The sequence below is a fragment of the Chenopodium quinoa genome, unplaced genomic scaffold, assembly GCF_001683475.1.
Source record: "Chenopodium quinoa cultivar QQ74 unplaced genomic scaffold, ASM168347v1, whole genome shotgun sequence".
Lineage (NCBI taxonomy): Eukaryota > Viridiplantae > Streptophyta > Magnoliopsida > Caryophyllales > Amaranthaceae > Chenopodium > Chenopodium quinoa.
The window spans coordinates 3,095,004-3,116,887 of NW_018744113.1; the positions used below are offsets into that span (position 1 = coordinate 3,095,004).

The window sequence follows — 21,884 nt, forward strand, 5'->3', positions numbered from 1 at the left end:
GAAATGTACTGGTGTCGGGGGAAGAATGGTTTTTATTTTGTTAGATCGGGATACTGGCTAGCAAGAGAACGGGGAGATGGCAATCTGTTTGGTGGTGATGATACTGAAGTATGGCGCACTGTATGGAGAGTTAAGGGTCCACCTAAGCTCCAACACTTCCTATGGAATGCTGCTAAGGGAAACCTTGCTTGAAGGATCGCCTTAGCCAACGCCATGTGACTGATAATGCTTCTTGTTAAATCTGTGATGCTGCGAGTGAGACCATAGTCCATGCTTTATTTTTCTGTAAGGCTGCAGTTGAGATTTGGAAGCATTGCCGTTTGACAGATAGCCTGGGAGATGCTCCAACAGATTCCTTCGTTGCAAGGAGGGAGTGGATTAACAACAAATTTGATACAGGGGATGTAAGGATTATTTCTGCTCTGATGTGGGCCTCATGGCGATGCAAAAATCTGGCTATTTTTGATAATGAAGAGCCTGATGCGGTATTCCTTGCTGCAAATTATAGTAAGATGGTGATTGATTACTCAGAGTACTTGAGGAAAGTGTTTGTTGGTGCTGTTGTTCAAGTAGGGGTAAGGAGCTGCTTAGCTTGGTTGTGTCCTCCGCAAGGCTGCATTAAAGTGAATGTTGATGCATACATTCCATCTGTGGGTAAAGCTGGGTTAGGGGCTGTTTTTTCGCGATGCAAATGGAGAGCTTATGTTGGCAGCAGCTAGAAAGACTGAAATTTCTAGCGTCGGGTGCTTGGAAGCAATGGCTGTTCGGTTTGCTCTGTCCCTTGCTGTCAGATTTGGTTATGCCAATATTGGGTGGAGTCGGATGCTATCAACCGTTAAGTCAATCGCTTCAAATGTCAGGGGATTATCTCCTCTTTATACCATTTATGATGATATTAGTTTGGATAGAGCTAATTTCAACGTTTGCTTGTTTTCACATGTTAAGAGAAATTGTAATACGGTAGCTCATCTTGTCGCGAGATGGGATACGGGAGATAGTGTGGAACTTGTACGTTGTAACTCTTTTCCTCAAAGTATCATTACTTTGGCAGAATTGGATATCAGTTAATTAATAAAGCTCTATCTGTTCTTTCAAAAAAAAAAATTCAAACTTTAATAATAGGCTTATTGTACATACACTAGTAGAAAAAAAAGCATTAGGCACCCCCCATATGGCACCGGTTCAGCCTAAACCGGTGCCCAAAACCGGTCTAGAATTGGGCCGATTTTTACCAAAAGAGAAAAGGCACCGGTTCAGCCTGAATCGGTGCCAAAAATAAAAAAGGCACCGGTTTGAACCGGTGCCATTCAAACCGGTGCCAAATTCAAAAAAAAAAACCCGCGTCTTTTCCTCTTTTCTTCCTCTCTTTCTCTTTCCTTCCCTTCATTCGTTCATCCCTTCTTTCGTTCTCACTCAGAGTATTTGAAGTCGTGCCTCCACCTTTTCCCTCCACCACAGCCGCCACCTTCACCGGCGCTTTCAGGTGTCGAAAACCACCGCCGTGAATTCTCCTTGCCCTGCCCTTCTGTCTTTCACGGCCGGCCTCCACAGCCTTTCTCTGTGCGAAACAAATAACAACAGCAGCAGCGCGCACCGCCTCCACCTCCACCAGCGCGCACCGCCTCCACCTCCTGTCGACCTCCACCAGCGAGGGTCTTTTCATTCTCTCATCCCCTTAGCTTCTTCCACCTCCAACTAATTTAGGGTAAGTTCATCTTTTCAAGTTAATGGGTTCATCTTATTTTAGATTAAAATTGTGCTTAGATTGTATATGAAATGCGAAGAAAATTAATGGGTTCATCTTATTTTAGATTAAAATTGTGCTATGTTGGGATTAAAATTGTATGTTTGTGCTACATTGCTGGCTGTGAAATTTGTTTATGATGCCTTGTTTTGGGGAGTTTGGTTTTTGATAATTGAATCAGTTTAAGGATTTATTACTGAATTTTGTTGCTTGGATTCGATTTCAGCTGAATTCTGGAAAAGTTCTTGCTGTTGGACCTGGCCTTCGTGACAAGACGGGGAATCATATTCCTGTTGCTGTCAAAGAAGGGGATACCGTGAATACGGAGGAACTACAGTGAAGCTTGGTGAAAAAGAGTGAGTTTATTTTTCTCCATGCACTTTTCTTTTTGTTCCAGATGGTGATTTCTTAGTCAAATTATTGTGATTGAATGCTTTGACTCTTGATCCTCGATTGAATATATTAGTAATTTTGCATTACCTTGTTCCTTAGTTGAGTTTTTGTATGTTTTAATGTGTATATTAGTGACCTTGCTTCTAATTAGTTGTGAATAAATTAGAAAATTGTGAATAAATTAGAGAATTGTGATTACATTATAGATTTGTGAATAATTTAGAGAATTGTGATTAAATTAGAGAATTGTGCATAAATTAGAGAAATAGTGATATTTCCACTTAATTAGTTGTGAATAAATTAGAGAATTGTGAATACATTAGAGATTTGTGAATATATTAGATAATTAGTGACGTTGCTAATTTTTGTTTTTTTAATATATAGATTCATATGTGAATTGAAGCAAGAGTTTAATTAGCTTGAGGACTACATATTGAGCTCAAGTGGGTAGTTGCTATATTGGTATGACTACTAAACTTTACTTAGCTATATTTCTTTCTATTCATCCATTTAATAAAAGTTTATTCATGAAATTGCAACTTGTGTATTTTTTAATTGCAAATAAATACAACAATATATAGAATACTTGAATTGCATCATCATATGCCTAGATACCCGTTCAAGGCTTTCTCATTAGGAGAAAGTCTTGAATAGTCCCCGGTTGGGACTGTTCTTGAATGTGTACTCTCACTTAGGTGGTGAATGTATGTTTTCTTTTCGATTTTAAGGAACATCTTGGCTTACCATTTCCTCGCTATGTTCTCTGGGTACATATGTGGGTAATTAATTATCTACATCGTGTACTTGGAGAACTAGGGGGAAATGCTGCCGGATTTTCCTTAAAATTGGAAAGTTGACATACATTCACTAGTGAGAGTAGACATTCAAGGATGGGTTAGGTTGGAGTGATAAGGACCCTTTGGAAACATGCATTTTTTCACTATATGAATGGTATATTCACGTTTTGTACTTGAATTTTATTTACATAAAATATGTAGCACTTACACATTATAATTATATGGTGCTATATATATGTTTAGAGACAATTTACTAAATGGAGAAGGATCGTGGTTGGATGTATGGTAGACGCGATACATTGGAATTTTGGAATGGGGTTCAAGAGTTTTGCGAGAGGGCTTTAGCTTATCAACGCAAACTAGGAGGCAAAGGCCTTTATTGTCCTTGTGTTGATTGTAATTGTGTGAATGTGGTCGACAGTGTTGAAATCATTAGAGATCATGTATTATGTCGTGGATTTAGGCAATTATACCATGTGTGGATTTGGCACGGAGAAAGTGGAGAGTACAGTGGGGATCTTGATCGGAATGATGTGCGTGTTAGAAGCACTGAGATTCATGTGGACGAGGAATACGAGAATGATGAGTATATTGTTGATAATGGTGAGGATGGAGCCGATGAAGATCAGGCGGATGAGGTCGAGGATGAACAAGTGGATGAGATGTTGCAAGGTGTTGAAGGTGAAGTGTTAGAATTATTATCGGAGGCTTCCAAAAAGCCTTTGTATCCCGGGTGCAAAAAATACTCCAAACTATCGGCCGTGCTAACACTTTTCAACATTAAGTCGAAGCATGGGTGGACGGACATCAATTTTACTTCTTTGTTGACCGCATTAAGTGATATGTTGCCTGATGGGAATGAAATTCCTAAGTCTTATTATTACGCAAAGAAGCTCATGTGTCCCTTTGGTTTGGAGTATAAGAAGATACATGCATGTCCTAATAACTGTATTTTATATCGAAATGAGTATGAAAAACTGCAGGAGTGTCCACGATGCAAGCGGTCGCGGTACAAGCGCATGAGTTGCAATCCTGGCATGGAGGGACCTCCTGCTAAGGTGTTGTGGTATCTTCCCATTATTCCAAGGTTTAAGCGTCTGTTCTCAATACCAAAAGACGCTAAAAACTTGAGGTGGCATGCAGAGGGAAGAAAGAAAAACAGAATGCTAAAGCATCCAGCTGACTCTCCACAGTGGAAGAACATTGATTTGAAGTTTGAGGAATTTGGTAATGAAGTCAGAAATTTAAGGCTTGGGTTGTGCACGGACGGGATGAATCCATTTGGCACTCTTAGTACCCAACACAGCACATGGCCGGTACTTTTAGTGATTTATAATTTGCCTCCTTGGCTGTGCATGAAACGTAAGTATGTAATGCTTTCATTGCTAATAACTGGTCCTAAGCAACCTAGAAACGACATAGATGTTTACCTTGCGCCGCTTATTGACGACTTGAGAAAGATGTGGGACGAAGGGGTTTCCGTTTTCGATGCTCATCAGAACGAGATGTTCACATTGCGTGCAGCCCTTATGTGGACCATGAATGACTTCCCTGCATATGACAACTTGTGTGGGTACAAGGTCAAAGGGAAAAAAGCATGCCCCATATGTATTGATGACACATCAAGCGTATACCTGACTCATTCTCACAAAGATGTCTACCTACGGACTCGAAGGTTCCTTAGGCGTGATCACCCGTACCGTAGGCAGAAAAAGGAATTCAATGGAACCGTGGAAGAGGATACTGCGCCTAGACCATTGACTGGTGCTGAGATTAGTGCTCGGGTGAAAGGGATACGAACGGTGTTTGGAAAATCAGAAAAAACTGTGGTCTCAGCTGCTCTGTTTAAGAAAGAATCAATCTTTTGGAAGCTGCCGTACTAGAGAGAACATGACGTTAGGCATTGTCTTGATGTGATGCATATAGAGAAGAATGTGTGTGATGCTCTTTTGGGGACGCTTATGAATATCCCAGGCAAAACAAAGGACGAAAAGAGTGCACGGTTAGATTTGAAAGAGATGGGGATTCGTCCATAATTGTGGCCTCAAGAAGAGGTTAGAAAGGGGAAGGAGCCGAGAATAGAAGATGAAAGTGTTTCGAAAAAAGGGAAGGAGAAGAGCAAGGGAAAGGGAAAGGCCAAAGATGCGCCAAAGAAGAAAGTTAAGGGTAAAAGGAAGGATGAAAAGAATTATTTACCCTCGGCTTGCTATACATTGCCAAGGGTAGAGAAACGTATGTTTTGTGCATGTTTGTACGACATTAAGGTTCCATCAGGGTACTCATCTAACATGAAAATATTTGTAACCTTAAATGGAGAATTGAAGCTGACAAGTATGAAATCCCATGATTGTCACATTATGATGCAAGTATTCCTACCGATTGCAATCCGTGGTATTCTACCGAAACACGTGCGAGAAGCGATTACAAGCCTTTGTTCGTTTTTCAATACAATTTGTAGCAAAGTTCTTGATCCTTGTACACTAGATGCTTTGCAAGCAGATGTGGTTGTGACTTTATGCAAATTTGAGATGTATTTCCCACCCTCATTTGTTGAAATAATGGTTCATCTGGTTCTTCATTTGGTGCGTGAGATTAAGTTGTGCGGTCCAGTGTTCATGAGGTGGTGCTACCCTTTTGAAAGACACATGGGTACATTACAAGATAAAGTACGGAACCGTGCTCACCCTAAAGGAAGTATAATGCAAGGGACAGTGGGTGAGGAGATAGGTAACTTTGTGGCGGACTACATAGCCCTTGCTCAACCTATTGGTCTTCCTACTTCTCGACATGAAGGTAGACTTGATGGTCATGGCACAATTGGGTCGAAACGAATGTCACCAGACCGAGATCAGTTCTTACAAGCACACCTTTATGTGTTGCACCATGTTTCAGATGTGCACCCATATTTAGACGAGCACATGGCTTGTTTGCGTGCCGAATTTCCATCCAAAGGTGAAAGGGCACTTATGCAGTTGCATAATAAGAAATTTGTTGATTGGTTTCGTGAACGAGTAATGAGTGGATTGAATGATACTAATGTGACCGATACAGTACGGTGGCTTGCGTACGGTCCTCGGGATGATGTCCGTTCATTTGAGGGATATGACATCAATGGGTACACTTTTTGGACCGAGGCTCGTGATTTGAAATCTTCCTCCACCCAAAACAGTGGTGTAACTCTTGTGGCATCGTCAAGGGAGTTTGCAAGTTCTAAGGATAAATCACCTGTCGATGCAGAGTTGTCATACTATGGTCGAATTCAAGAAATATGGGAGCTTGATTATTGTGACTTCACGGTTGCTCTTTTAAAGTGTAAGTGGGTTGATAATATCAGGCGTAACGTCAAACATGAGGACTTTACTCTTGTAGATCTTGGCCACTTGAATGATAGTGCGGAACCATTTATCCTTGCATCTCAAGCTAAGCAAGTGTTCTACGTAACTGACCCAATGGATTCAAAATGGTCTATAGTGCTAGCTGGCAAAAGAAGAATTCTAGGCATTGGAGATGTTGAGGATGAGGAAGAATATGATGCGTTTGATGATTCAGCACCATTCACTGTTCCTAGACCTGTTGTATTAAATGACATAGACAACGAAGCAGGTTATATGCGACCAGACCACAACGAAGGAATTTCAGAATGAGGTAGTTTGATTAAAAGTTAGTAATATATGGTTTCATTGCAAATATAGTTTAGTTATCATGTATACAGGAGCATAATTAGGCAAAAATAATATATATTTGTAGTTTGAAATTGCCTAAGTGTACTCATTATCATGCATATACAAGGTTATAGGACCATAAGTAGGTGAAACTGGCATAAATAGCTTCTACTTAACCCAACTCCTTTGTTTTGTGTATGAACTAACATTTATTCATTCTAACAACCTATTTTCCATATGTAGATTGAAATTGGAATTTTGTACTCATTATCATGCATATACAAGGTTATAGGACCATAATAAGTAGGTGAAAATGGCTAAAATAGCTTCTACTTAACCATAATAACTATCATGCATATACTTTACCATACACTAATATTGTTTTATGATTGCTTTGACAGGTGCTTATATCTCATGGCGGACGATCATGATCCTCCTTTGGTAGAGGACATTGACGATGATGAGTATGAGGACGAGTACGAGGATGACGACTCCGATGATAGTGATGTGCCTTATGATGTGAATAAGGAGGATGACTTGGGTGAGCCAGAGGATCAGGCTCAAGATGAGTTCGAGCGTAGGCTTGACGATTTTGAAATGTTAGCTGAACGTGCACTAGCCATTGTAAATACAACACGTGAGATTGTTGGTGAGAACCCGACTCCTGGAAGTCAAGGCCAAGGACAAGATGAAAACAACACAGGTGGTGGAGGGGGGGAAAAGGCACCGGCTGAAAGAAAAAGAAGGGGTCCGACGAGAAGCTTTAAGAAACCGGACGGTCCCATGGTCTTGGAGTATGACAACAAAGGCCAACCCGGGCCCAAATGGCGTCGACAATATGCTAATCAAGTTGGCATATGTTCGCGGAAAATCCCCATTACACTTGTAATGCGGCAAGTACCTCCGGGTTTGATTCAAGCATTTTGGGATGATACAAGGGTAAGTGTGTTTTTGGCACATTTAGACAATTTAAGATACCTTAACCTTATGGTTGTTACTAAATAGAAACTAATAATCGGTTTTAATTTGTGCTTGCAGAGGCAGTTTTCTATTCCTAATGATCCCGAGAAGAAAAGGGTGTTTGTCTCTTTATTAGCGGAAAGATTCAGAGGCTTTAAGACCAAGTTAACTAATCGGTGGATCCACAAGAAGAAGAAGGTGCAAACAAAGAAGAAGAATGCCAAAGAGGATGACCGTCTCCCGTGGCAAATATGGCCGACCATGTCAAAAGATGATTGGGAAGAGTTCGTTAGAATGAAGAGTCAAAAGAAAGCCATTGTAAGTTTGTGTAAATCTGATCTCAATTGAATAATAGCTTGACACTTTTTGTATTAATGAGACTAACATTTTTTGTTTTGTAGGAACTTCGAGAGCAAAATCAAGCGAATGCAGAAAAGAAGGAATACGTCCATCGTATGGGTCCTAAGACTTTTGCTGAAAAGAGACCTGAGTGGGCCGCTTCGGGTTTATACCCTAAAGCGCTTCTAGTGGCATCGAAGGAACCCTCTAGTTCCACGATCACTACATTGGTGAGTTGTGCCTGTGATTTCTTTTGTTCTCTCCGTTCGTTTGATAAGAAAATCGGAAAATGGTTCATCAAGGGTCCGGAAGCCAAAAAACTGGCGGATAAGCTTGTAAGTTACCTATGAATTGTTGAAATTAAGTCACTTTTGCATCTAATCACTCTACAAACCATTAACTGTTTTACTGACCTCATTTTTCCTTATGCTATAGCTTGAGCACACTCAAGAGATGGTGGAGGGCAAATTTGAACCAAGTGTGGAGAATGACCCTTTCACCATGGCTTTGGGAAGGCCATACCATCCAGGACGAGTAGTAGGTTCAGGAGGGTCATTGCTTGGATGGAATAAGGTGATGGGTCCCGAATACACAAAATCGGGTAGATCTCAAGCCAGTGTTAACTCACCGGGGGAGTTGGATGCCAAGGTGGCATCAATTAAGGAACAAGTACGCAACGAGTTAGTTGGTGAATTGAATGCTTGGGCGAATCTGATGAACTTACCGGCTTTGCCGTTCCTCACTAGTACCCCGGTCGACTCATGTTCTGAACCAAAAGGACAAGGAGAAGGTGATAGACATGGAGGAGATGAGATACGTGGTGAAGATGTGCCACCTGAGGTAAAATCAATTGGGTTATTAAAAGTTTTAAAATACCGAGTTAATTGAGATTTGAGGTGCAATGATTGATGTACTGTTGCAGGTTCCTACTCCTACACATGCGGACTCGAGGGAGCTTGAAAATCCAACACCGCATGAATTTCCAGAGTTACAGGTGATTTGTAACCCTCTACCTTAATGAACCGGTTTGTTATATCTATGCTGTTGTAAAAGTCCTATTTAACTATCTTCTTTTTATATATATACTTGTGTAGGAAGACACCCGGTGTGCACTTCTAGCCCCGGGGCATGCAAATAGTACCGCGTTGAGTTTGGTGGCGTATGGTAGTGCCCAACCGACGACGGGTGCTACGGCGGGGCCACATCATTACTCGGTTGGGATCGATTCAGTGGTTGCGGGGTTCGAAGACATCCCACTACCCGTACCGATAGAGGAGGTTGAGATAACAATGCTTTGGCAAGTTGTAGATAGCTTCGTTGATTGGCCACGTGCATGGGTGAAGTTGATTAATAAGGAGGTAAATTATTTACTTACTTGCCTATTTTCTTCATTTCTCAACTTATAAACTCCTTGCATCTCAAAACAACTCATAATCACATATTTATAAGTGTTTGTCATTTGAAATTACATAAAAATCGCCAAGTTCTAAGTTTTTGGGTCCAATTCATCAAAATAAAGCCATTTTGAGCCGAAATGGCTACTCACTTGCCTATTTTATTCATTTCTCAACTATTTCAGATTTCCAATGGAAGCAAAACTTCAAAGAGAAAGAGGGTGGAGAAGCCTAAAAGAATTGATCAACCTAAGAAGAAGCTAAGTGAACAACGGTCCAAGAGTGAACAAGCGTCGAAGTTGCACTCTTCGAAAGGTTCACCCATGCCACCTACTCCACTTGTTGAAGACATTGTTCTTCAATCGCTCTCTACTGACATGACCTTTCTTCACAACCGTGCTTGTCATTTGGTCGATCCCATGGAAGTTGCACTTCCTAAGGCAATGTTCCACTATGATGAGGATGCAATTTCATGAATCAGCAAAGAAGATGTGAAGTAATTTCTACGTGGTGCAAAGCTTAACATTTCCCTCATTCAAACATTCATGAGGTACTTCAATGCCCACATAATCTATACTTTTTTCAAGTTATTCAAATTGATGGTGATTATCCTACATCTGATAAATTATTCAATGTTCATGCACGCAGAGCACTACAGGAGCACTTAACTGACACTGATTCTCCTTGTAAAGTTGGGTGGTTATGCCCCGAGCAATTATCCACTACTAAAATCATAGGCAACCCCCATGACGTGTTGTACTATGTTGAACAGAGTATAAGGGAATCAGCGCGTGCGGGAGACAAGTTCATATTCGCCCCATGTTATAGAGAGTAAGTCTAACCATGTCAAATTCAATCGATTTGGCCTCATTATATGTTGAGTCCTAAATATTAATTACCTTGTCTATTGTGAACTTATGTAGGGAGCATTGGAGCCTCATGGTGATTTGTAATTCCACTAACACAATTTATCACCTTGATTCAGCTCGATCATCGGAGAAGTGGCTCGTGAAGTCTATATTGCAAAAGTAAATATATATAGCAACCTAGTGATGATTATTGCTAATAATAACTAATTTAGTAATCATACGACTAATAAAATTTGAATGTACTTTTTTATACTAAAGTGTTATGAAGAAGCTACATTGTCGTGCTCCAAAAGGTCCAACATGGAAGACACCGTTGGTAATTTACATGATATTGTGATTATCTTGAAAATCTATGGTAGTAAATATTTGCTCATTTCCTTTGCATGTTTCACTGATGTGATTTGTTTGTCATATGCTAGTGCGCACAACAAGAGAATGGACTTGATTGTGCTTTGTATGTGATGAGATTCATGCTTGACATTGTGACTCATTGTACGGACACTCAACAGCTTGATGAGGTAAGTCCTAAAACTTCTTGAAATGCTATATTGATGTGATTTCACGCCTTAGACACCTAATATTACCCAACAATGGCATGTTATGAGAAACAAAAAAGCTATTTCACAAGAAAGGTAGAAAATGGGCTTAATAGAAGTCATATGGGCCATGTTAGGGCCATTTTGTGTTAATATGCTCTTTTGATGTGATTTCTTTCCTTATACACATATAACTAGATAATATTGACATGTTATGAGATAAATAAAGTTCATTTAATAAGAAATGTAGGAAATGGGCAAAGTAAGGTCATATAGGCCATATTCGGGCCATTTTGAGTAAAAAGCGTCATAAACCTTAATAAAATGCTCTCCTATACAATTTTAGGGCTTACACACATACAAATACCAAACATTGACATGTTATGAGAAAGAAATAGTTCATTTGATAAGTAATATAGAAAATGGGCTACATAGAAGTCATATAAGCCCTATTTGGGCCATGTTGAGTAAAATGCGTTGTTAAACTTCTTGAAATGCTATATTGATGTGGTTTCTAGCCTTAGACACCTAATATTATCCAACAATGACATGTTATGAGAAACAAAAAGGCTATTTCACAAGAAAGGTAGAAAATGGGCTGAATAGAAGTCATATGGGCCATATTAGGGCCATTTTGTGTTAATATGCTCTTTTGATGTGATTTCTTTCCTTATAAACCTATAACTAGATAATATTGACATGTTATGAGATAAATAAAGTTCATTAAATAAGAAATGTAGGAAATGGGCAAAGTAAGGTCATATAGGCCATATTCGGGCCATTTTGAGTAAAAAGCGTCATAAACCTTAATAAAATGCTCTCCTATACAATTTTAGGGCTTACACAAATACAACTACCCAACATTGACATGTTATCAGAAAGAAATAGTTCATTTGATAAGTAATGTAGAAAATGGGCTACATAGAAGTCATATAAACCCTATTTGGGCCATGTTGAGTAAAATGCGTTGTTAAACTTCTTGAAATGCTATATTGATGTGATTTCTAGCCTTAGACACCTAATATTATCCAACAATGATATGTTATGAGAAACAAAAAGGCTATTTCACAAGAAAGGTAGAAAATGGGCTGAATAGAAGTCATATGGGCCATATTACGGCCATTTTGTGTTAATATGCTCTTTTGATGTGATTTCTTTCCTTATACACCTATAACTACATAATATTGACATGTTATAAGATAAATAAAGTTCATTTAATAAGAAATGTAGGAAATGGGCAAAGTAAGGTCATATAGGCCATATTCGGGCCATTTTGAGTAAAAAGCGTCATAAACCTTAATAAAATGCTCTCCTATACAATTTTAGGGCTTACACAAATACAACTACCCAACATTGACATGTTATGAGAAAGAAATAGTTCATTTGATAAGTAATGTAGAAAATGGGCTACATAGAAGTCATATAAACCCTATTTGGGCCATGTTGAGTAAAATGCGTTGTTAAACTTCTTGAAATGCTATATTGATGTGATTTCTAGCCTTAGACACCTAATATTATCCAACAATGACATGTTATGAGAAACAAAAAGGCTATTTCACAAGAAAGGTAGAAAATGGGCTGAATAGAAGTCATATGGGCCATATTAGGGCCATTTTGTGTTAATATGCTCTTTTGATGTGATTTCTTTCCTTATACACCTATAACTACATAATATTGACATGTTATGAGATAAATAAAGTTCATTTAATAAGAAATGTAGGAAATGGGCAAAGTAAGGTCATATAGGCCATATTCGGGCCATTTTGAGTAAAAAGCGTCATAAACCTTAATAAAATGCTCTCCTATACAATTTTAGGGCTTACACACATACAACTATCCAATATTGACATGTTATGAGAAAGAAATAGTTCATTTGATAAGTAATGTAGTAAATGGGCTATATAGAAGTCATATAGGTAATATTTGATAAAATACTATTGTTTGCCTAATTAATTATTTTTAAAATAATGTTTTTGTATTTCAAGTTTTGCAAGGTCCAAAATGATGGTCCGTTGACAATCAAGGAGCTTAATGAAGTTCGTGACATGTTGGCGTCTTTTATCACCTTCAACATGTAAATGGCATTGTAATTGTAAATTATTTATGTTAACTTTTGAACTATATAACTTATTATTCATTATATATGTACTTACTATTATTTGTATATGTAAGCAACTTTTTTTTTTTTGCATTGCGTTTGGGAATATTTATATCTATATATATAATTGAATTCTTGTTTCTAATATTATTTTTGTATCTAGCTTATTGTAATAATTAATAATATTATTATTATTAGTTATTATAATAATAAAATTATTAATTATTATATTTAATATAATTGCTGGAATTACAGGTTATTATTATTGCAGGTTTTTTTTTTAAATATTATTGCACGATGGAAAAAAAACGAAAAAAATAAAATAAAATTGGTTAATAGGCACCGGTTAGGCAGCAACCGGTGCCTAAACTATCTACCACCAAAAAAAATGGCGGGAGAGCAGTTTTAGGCACCGGTTAACCGGTGCCTATTTCACCCTATGGCACCGGTTAACCGGTGCCTATTACACCCTATGGCACCGGTTTTGAATCATTTTTTCACCTAGTGATATATTGTACAGTATATGAAGGTACTTACTAGTCACTCAGTACCCTTTTGGCCTTTTAAAACAAGCTCCAATTGAATCATTTTTTCTGTTCATCAAAACTTCCCTCACTTTTATGTGGTATGCTATATACGAAGTATATCAAGAGTTACCTCATTTATTTCACTTATTAGCTTTTTTTTTTTTTTTTTGAGAACTTTCACTTACTAGCTTTGTTTTATATTACTAGTATTTGCAACAAACGTTTGAGCCTGTTCATATTTACTTAATTTCAGTTCAGTTCAGCTCCAATCAGTTCAGTTCAGTTCAGCTCTTAATTTCCCTCTCTCATAAAATATTCATTTCAGCTCAGTTCAGTTCAGTTCAGCTCCAATCAGTTCAGTTCAGCTCAGTTCCGTAAATATGAACAGGCCCGAATTTGCACAAAAATTTGAGCAAAATTTGTTTTTGATTGTTAAATAGAGAAAGAAGGATACAAATGCATATGAATAAATAAAAATATATATATATAAAAAAAAAAAACATTTGTTGCGTGTAATATTTAAGCATCCTTTCTAGTAAATGTTGCATAAAATGTATACTCTATATTTTCCTAAATAATTGACACGTTTTATTCACTATTCATATACCAACTTTAACTATCATTTTCTTAATGTATAACAATAAATTTATATAAATTTTATCATAAAATATATTATTAAATATGTATTAATATAAATTTTCATAATATCATTCTTTAAAATATTTTTCAGTTCGTTGGCATACGTGTCAAGTTTAACTATGTCTTTATCGAGGAATGAAGAGAGTATAATTATTTTAATGTATCACATGTATTTAACTTTTTTGTTCATAATTGTTTGTTTTAATAAAACAAATAACACTATCTAATTGTACATTAATCTATTTCATAGGCTAAAGTTATCACCTCCACCTCCACACAGTTTGCCTCCACAACCTACGCCTTAGACTCCACCTTCCTTCTCTTCTCCGCTTACCTCGTCTTCTCCATGCAAGTCGGGTTCGCCATGCTCTGCGCTGGCTCCGTCCGTGCTAAGAACACCATGAACATCATGCTTACCAACGTCCTTGACGCGGCTGCTGGAGCTCTCTTCTACTATCTCTTCGGATTCGCTTTAGCTTTCGGCTCACCTAGTAACCCCTTCATCGGACGCCGGTTTTTCGCCCTCGAGTCTTTTCCCAATAGTGACGTTGATTTTCCTTATTTTCTGTATCAATGGTCGTTTGCCATTGCTGCTGCCGGAATCACTAGTGGGTCTATTGCTGAGAGGACTCAGTTCGTGGCGTATTTGATATACTCGTCGTTCTTAACCGGGTTCGTTTACCCGGTTGTTTCGCATTGGTTTTGGTCAGAAGACGGATGGGCGAGTGCTGGTAACACTCATCCGTTGTTTGGGTCAGGTGTTATCGATTTTGCTGGCTCTGGTGTTGTTCATATGGTTGGTGGAATTGCTGGATTTTGGGGTGCCTTCATTGAAGGTCCGAGGTAATGTATAAATTTTATGTTCTGATTTAACAGTCGAGTTGATAGTGTTGTTAAATTTAGATATATAAGTGAACAAACAAGTAATTAAATTGGCATGGTAGAGAAACATTTTAGCACGTAAAATATTTATTAAAGAAGTCTGGTACTTGTTTGTTGTTAATTTAAAGTAGAGTTATTAGGAGCTTTCATGAGAAAGTATAATGTCATTTTAAAAAAGTTTTTTCACATTAAGAACATAGGAAGTATTATCATATACCCATGATCCTTGGATATTTTCACCAAAAAAAAAATGATCCTTGGATATGATTTCTATTTTTATTTTTATTTATTTATTTATTTTATTTTTTTTAAAATATATATATAAAACATGCAAACTTTTGTACAAAAGAATTAAATTTTGAACCGTCTATGATGAAAATTTTAAAAATATGTCGTAGGTGGGCTCTATATATAGTTTAAACATTATAATCAAGAACAAAGAAAGTATATAATTGTAATAAAATTTATCAATTTAACAGTTAAAATTCAAATTTTATGATTTTGGATTGTTTAAAGATAATTCATTTAATTTGTTTCTTTTTATTTATCTCACTAGGAATGTGCAAAAAGTTTTTTAATGGTATTTTTAACTTATATTTAATGTAAATAACAAGCTAGTACGCTCCGCATATACTTTGACACTCAAAAATTTTAATATTTCCCCAATTTCAGAGTAATTGTAATAATTTTCATTTGGTAAAAACTATCAAACGTCTGGGGGCATTGGATAAAATAACTAAAAGATGAAATATTTAATAAAATTAAAATATTAATTACACCGATCAACGCGTAATTTTATCATAATTTCCCGAATTAATACCATTTTAGAAAGTATTTAAATGTTTATCTAAGGCGTTTGTTAGCAAGATCATTTTCATTTTGATCTGTTTGTTATTATTACAACGTGTTACTCATTTGGTATGATAAACGTGTTACTCATTTGGTATGATATGAGTCAATTATTATTTATTCAGTGACTTACGCAAACTAGAGGATATAACATTTTTAATAAACGCTAGTTACCATATTCGTGCCGTACTTTCTACTAGCAATTACAAACCACATACTATTAAACTTTTGACCAATTTGACATTCTTTATAAATTTTGTCATCAATCAGCATTGTAGTATGGGAAGTATATTTCTAGGTGAAATTATTCGAAGATATGTCCTGCATTGTCAGAATATTTCACCAAGTACCAAAAAGAATTTGGGGATTATAGAATGAGCATTGGATTATTAGGAAAATAAATTCAAATACTTGGCAAACTAATACTAGTGTTTTTGGTAAAATTGCAATAATGGTATCTTTTCTACTATTTTTGTTGCCTCTACATTAGTTTTTGTTTTTTTTGGCTCAATTAATTTATATTGTATAATTACTAAAACATACTTTCTCAGATTTTTAAACTTACAACAGTTTGACTTTTACACAGTGTTGCAAGTATAAAAAACAAATAAAGTATATTATATTCGTTATTCGTTAATTTGACTTGATTTAATTTAATTTATTGGTAGGATTGGAAGATTTGACCACGAGGGCCGTTCTGTTGCATTGAGGGGTCATAGTGCCTCACTGGTGGTCTTAGGGACTTTTCTACTTTGGGTTGGATGGTATGGATTCAACCCAGGTTCCTTTACTAAAATTCTTGTGACTTATGATGGGTCACAAGCATACTATGGTCAATGGAGCGCGGTTGGAAGGACCGCGGTCACTACTACATTAGCGGGTTGCACGGCCGCTCTAACCACATTATTTGGTAGTAGAATTCTTTCGGGTCATTGGAACATTACTGATGTTTGCAATGGTTTATTGGGTGGGTTCGCGGCAATCACATCTGGATGTGCTGTGGTCGAGCCATGGGCTGCAATAATTTGTGGTTTTGTGGCCGCAGGGGTACTAATGGGCTCAAATAATTTGGCAGAGCGATACAAATATGATGACCCGTTGGAGGCAGCCCAACTACATGGCGGGTGTGGGGCGTGGGGGGTCCTTTTTACGGTCCTTTTTGCAAGCAAGAAGTATGTCGACGAGGTATACCCGGTCTCGGGTAAAGCCGGTCGACCATATGGTTTGTTTATGGGTGGGGGTGGTAGGCTTTTGGCAGCCCATGTTGTTCAAATCTTGTCTATAATCGGGTGGGTTAGCTTCACAATGGGTCCTCTTTTTTTGGTCCTTCATAAGCTCAAACTTCTACGAATATCGCCCGTTGATGAAATGGATGGTATGGATTTGACCCGACATGGTGGATTCGCTTATGCTTATAATGATGAAGGGGATTCTAACCAACGGGTAGGGATCCAATTAAGGAAAATTGATGGATATGGGTCAACTTCATAATCTTACGCTTTCTAAAAGTGCTAGTTGTAGGCTTGTACCATCAATTAAAAGTTGGTCTTCTTCAATTATTGTAAAAATCTTTTAGTTTCAAGTAATTAAAAGTTGTAAATGCATAAAAAAGTTAACTCATATCCCATTACATTTAATTTTGGATTTAGATGGATCCTTTATTTAGTTTTATTTTAATTGTTTACTCATTAGCAATTAGTCTAATTGTAAATCCCTTATCAATTAACATATACTAAAAGTGAACCTAAAATGACACTTGTCACAATGTCATTAACAATTTTCCCGCCCAGTTCACTTTTAGGGACTTGTTAAACATCGCCCGCGTTTTTCTACATAAAGCCCACATTTTTTAAAAATTTTGACATTATTGCCCTTGTTTTAATTTTTACCGAAAATGAAAATTTTCACTCACCAAAAATGTGGAGCAGGACTGGATCGCCGAGTGAAACCGAAGAGCCCTCAACGTCGGCTAGATGCACCGGAGAGACGCCGTTGACGCCGGAAAAGGAGGTACGAAGCCATCTAAAACCACGAATTGGCGGCTGGCGTCCTGCCGGGACGCCGTGACCGTAGTGGTGGCGCCTAGCCAGGACGCTGCCTCCGTAGGTATGGCGCCTGGCCAGGACGCCGCCACCGTGGCCGTGGCGTCTGGCCAAGACGCCGCCACCATGAAAGCGGCGTCCTGGCCAGGCGCCATCGCCACGGTGGCGGCGTCCTGGCTAGACGCCACCGCCACGGTAGCGGCGTCCTGGCTAGGCGCCACTGCATTTTTTTTTTTTTTTTAATTTAATTTAAAATTTGTTTTTTTTTTTTTTTTTTTGTGTTACAATTTTTTTTCGTTTTTTTTTTTGGTTTTTTTTTGTTTTGTTTTTAATTGTTTTAAAATGTAATGTAAAATTTTGTGTTTGATTTTTGTGTTTTTGATCGCTATGTTTTTTATGTTTATGTTTTTTTTTTTGTTTTTATTTTTTTGGTTTTTTTTTTTATTTAATCTAAAGTTTTGTTTATGTTTTTTATTTTTGTGTTTTGTTTTTTTTTTTTTTTTTTGAATACTTTTTGTTTATGTTTTTTATTTCTTTGTTTGTTGTTTATATTTTATTATTGTTTTTGCTTTTGTGCTAATGTTGTGTCAAATGTATTAATTTAATCTAATCTTATGTGATTATATTTATATGTTATTGTTGCAGGATTATGGTGGAGACGGAAATGATTATAGTGGGATTTTTGTACACGATGGTCTGTTCGAAGATGCTCAACAAGCGGTTGATTGGGCGAAACATGTTGCAATTAGATCAGGTTTTTGTTTAGTAGTAGCAACTCATAAATCTCAACGGGATGGTAGAATGGATCGCATTTTGAGATGCGACCGTTATCGCAAAAGGGAGGAACGAGATTTCAGTCAAGCGATTCGGTTTGATACAAAGCGGAAAGGTTGTGGGTGTCAGTTCAGAGTAAAGGTTCGACAACAGCAAAGGGGTGACGGTTGGGAAGTGAAGAGTTACGGTAAATGGGGGTATCACAACCATGAGATGATCGCATATGAAGTGGGTCATCGACAGTTAAGTGGCCTAAGTCCTGGTGCGAAACTAATTGTAAAAGAAATGAGTGATGCTCAAGTGAAGCCTGCTAAAATATTAGCATCTGTGTTGGAGAAATTTCCTGAAGACCAGCCAAACCGAAGACACATCTACAACGTCAGACATAAATTGAGGTTTGAACGGTCAGAGGGAAGGAACCCTATACAGCAGCTTCTACACCAGGCACAAGCACGTGGTTACCTGTACTGGTTTGAATCTGATGAAGACACATCGGAGGTGACTCATTTGTTCCTTGTGCATCCTGATTGTGCTGATATGATTTCGTCTTGGCCATCTGTGATTCTGATCGATTCAACGTACAAGACAAACAAGTATAAGTTTCCACTGGTTGAGATGGTTGGGATGACTCCAACGAACCAGAACTTTTTGATTGGTTATGCAGTTATGAAGGATGAGACGGTTGCGAGTTACCGTTGGGTGTTGGAGAAGTTGAGAAATTACATCGGCCCAAGTGTTCAGCCATCGGCCATCGTCAGCGATTGTGAGGGAGGTCTCTTTGCCCCTATAGCGGAGCTGTTTCCGGAGTCGAGCCATTTACTGTGCACATGGCACATCAACAACTGCGTGAAAGTCAAAGCCTACAACCTTTTCAACAAGAACTTAGATTCAGCAGAGAGATTGGTAAATGGTAAGTGGCGGAAGATCCTGCAAGCTACCACGGAGGCAGAGTACGACCGAGCCTTGGATAACTTCAAGGATGCATACCAATGGTGCCCGGCAATCGTAGACTATGTGATGCAGCAGTGGGTGCCTCAGAGGGAAAAGTTTGTCAAATATTGGACAAACCAAGTTCTTCATTTTGGAAACACTACTACATGTAGAGTTGAGAGCGCTCATAGAGCTCTGAAGGACTGGATTGATTCTTCCACCTCTGCTCTGGATACACTGTTCGAGAGAATAAACAAGGCTATTGATACTCAGAGGAACGGCATCAAGAACTCTCTCGAGGACTCCAGACGGCGACATGGCACGATGTATAGCCATTTCATATTTAAGATTCTCCATGGTCGTGTGTCACACTACTGCTTGGGGTTGATTCTGAGCGAGCACACCAGGATGAGGGAGTTGGGTGATGAAGTGGCTATTCGGTGCGGATGTGCTATATCGGTGACTCATGGACTACCTTGTGCATGCACCATTCACCGCGTAATTACGCAAGATAGGGCGTCGTTACATGTTGATCAGGTTCATCCATTCTGGCGGACGCTCGTTATCGGAGAGCATGTTGTTCCACAGACAGTCAACCGTGAACAGGAGGAGTTGGAGCAGTTTCGTTCGATGTTTGACCAAGTGTCCTCCAGCCACCCTTCAATCATTCGTAGTGCTACCCACGTACTTCATGACATGTTCAACTCGTCGTGCTTGGATCATGAGGAACCTGAGGGGGTCGAGCGACCACGGGGCCGACAACCACGGCGGGAAAGGAGTGCATTTGAGTACATTCGTGGTCGTGGTCGTGGTCGTCGCCGTGGTGGACGTCTCTGATGTGTCCTGCGTCCTACGTGAAGTGGGGTGCAAACATCGCTGCAAAACTGCTGCGATCTTAACACCGCCGTGATCCCACACACCAAGTGCCGCTGTGTACAGCGCAGCCCTATCCACCGCCAACAGCTCCGCCAATAAATCTGCCTGATCCGCATCTGTGACAACAGATGCTCGGTTTCCCTCTACGGGAATCCCAAGGATGTCCTCGACGTCATGCAACATGATCGTCATCTCACCGAACGGAAGGTGGAAAGAGTTCGTGTCCGGCTGCCATCGCTCAACGAAAGCCGTGATCAGCGTCGAGTCAATCCTCTCATGCATGGTGGCAGGAAGGTGGCTCACTCTAGTGCCCCTCAATCGGCCGACCATCTCGCTCTCCTCCGGCCAAGCCTCAGCCCAACTACACAAGAAGTTACAAGTCCTCTCCCGGGTTTGGCATTTCAAAATGCCGCTATCCAAAGCCCGCTCTTGGTCCTCCCAAATACGGGTAGCGATGTGTCCTAGAAAGCTAGGAATCACACTCCCGTCTATAGGTCCCCCAGCCACCTCGCCCCTCACCACCCAAGAATCATTAACGGCCCTCGACCGTTTTCTGCTAACCGCAGACACAGTGGACGCAGATGATGTGCCAGATCTACTAACAAATCTACCATCTCTACCCTTACGCACGTCTACCCTACGCGTCTCATACACATCATCAAGCCTCTGACTGAATGGACCGTAATCATCATATGGTCCACTCTGATCGTCCACATCCTCATCTGCATCCTCCTCCTCCTCCTCCTCATCACCATCATCATCTTCATCATCCTCAGAATAGTGCACCCGTTCTCTACGAGCCGAGGCCGAAATACCACGGGATCTAACGTGTCTGGGCCCCGAGCTCTCCATTGAGTTGATCGTACTTCTCATAATGTCCATACTCTTCCCAGCCCCAGAACGAAAATACGATGCCTAACACAAAATAACAAAACATGTAATATGCAATATAAACATGTAATATAAACATAAAAAAAGTAATTAAAATAAATAAATAAAACAATATACATATGATGGAAAATAAATTAAAAACATTACAAAATATTAACAACCTAAAAATAAAAAAATTAATAACCTAATAAATAAATAAATAAAAAATTGGAAAAAACAAAGCAAAAAAAAAAATTACCCAAAAAAAACAAATTGGAAAAAACAAAGTAAAAAAAAAAATTAAAAAATAAAACGGAAAAACAAAAACAAAAAAAAGCAAAAAAAAAATTTGAAAAAATAATTCAAAAAAAAAATAAAAGAAAATGAAAAAAAAAAAAAATTAGGGTTCCGGCGCCTGTCCCAGACGCCAGAGCCACGGTGGTGGCGCCTGGGCAGGACGCCGGTGCCACGGTGTTGGCGTCTGACGTGGACGCCGCCACCGTGGTACCGGCGCCCTGCCCAGGCGCCATCACCGTGGCAATGGCGTCTGGGACAGGCGCCGGAACCGTGGTGTCGGCGTCTGGGCCAAACGCCGCCGCCCATTCGCCGCCGTCCAGCCACCAGTCGCCGCCGGGCCGCCACCTTTTCCGGTTTTTTTTTTTTTTTTTTTAAATAAAAAAATTAACAAAAAAAAAACATACCT

General features: G+C 38.9%; 2 protein-coding genes across 2 annotated transcripts; both read left to right on the forward strand.

Moving 5' to 3' along the window:
• Positions 1–8,184: 8,184 nt before the first annotated feature.
• On the forward strand, positions 8,185–14,097 carry LOC110692444. The gene is made up of 5 exons (XM_021869438.1): positions 8,185–8,230; positions 8,331–8,735; positions 8,818–8,889; positions 8,990–9,253; positions 14,050–14,097. The coding sequence occupies exons 2-5, from the start codon at positions 8,349–8,351 to the stop codon at positions 14,095–14,097; spliced, it is 771 nt and encodes a 256-aa protein (XP_021725130.1). The 5' UTR covers positions 8,185–8,230; positions 8,331–8,348.
• A 116-nt stretch (positions 14,098–14,213) lies between these two features.
• LOC110692590 (ammonium transporter 1 member 1-like) lies at positions 14,214–17,311 on the forward strand. Its single transcript, XM_021869625.1, has 2 exons — positions 14,214–14,801; positions 16,358–17,311. The coding sequence occupies exons 1-2, from the start codon at positions 14,305–14,307 to the stop codon at positions 17,178–17,180; spliced, it is 1,320 nt and encodes a 439-aa protein (XP_021725317.1). The 5' UTR covers positions 14,214–14,304; the 3' UTR covers positions 17,181–17,311.
• Positions 17,312–21,884: the final 4,573 nt, after the last annotated feature.

Coding starts and splice junctions, on each gene's coding strand:
- LOC110692444 (XM_021869438.1), top strand. CDS start 8,349: ATGGTGGAGGGCAAATTTGAACCAAGTGTGGAGAATGACCCTTTCACC. Junction 8,890..8,989: donor ATGAATTTCCAGAGTTACAG/GTGATTTGTAAC, acceptor ATACTTGTGTAG/GAAGACACCCGGTGTGCACT. Junction 9,254..14,049: donor TGAAGTTGATTAATAAGGAG/GTAAATTATTTA, acceptor AATATTTTTCAG/TTCGTTGGCATACGTGTCAA.
- LOC110692590 (XM_021869625.1), top strand. CDS start 14,305: ATGCAAGTCGGGTTCGCCATGCTCTGCGCTGGCTCCGTCCGTGCTAAG. Junction 14,802..16,357: donor GCCTTCATTGAAGGTCCGAG/GTAATGTATAAA, acceptor ATTTATTGGTAG/GATTGGAAGATTTGACCACG.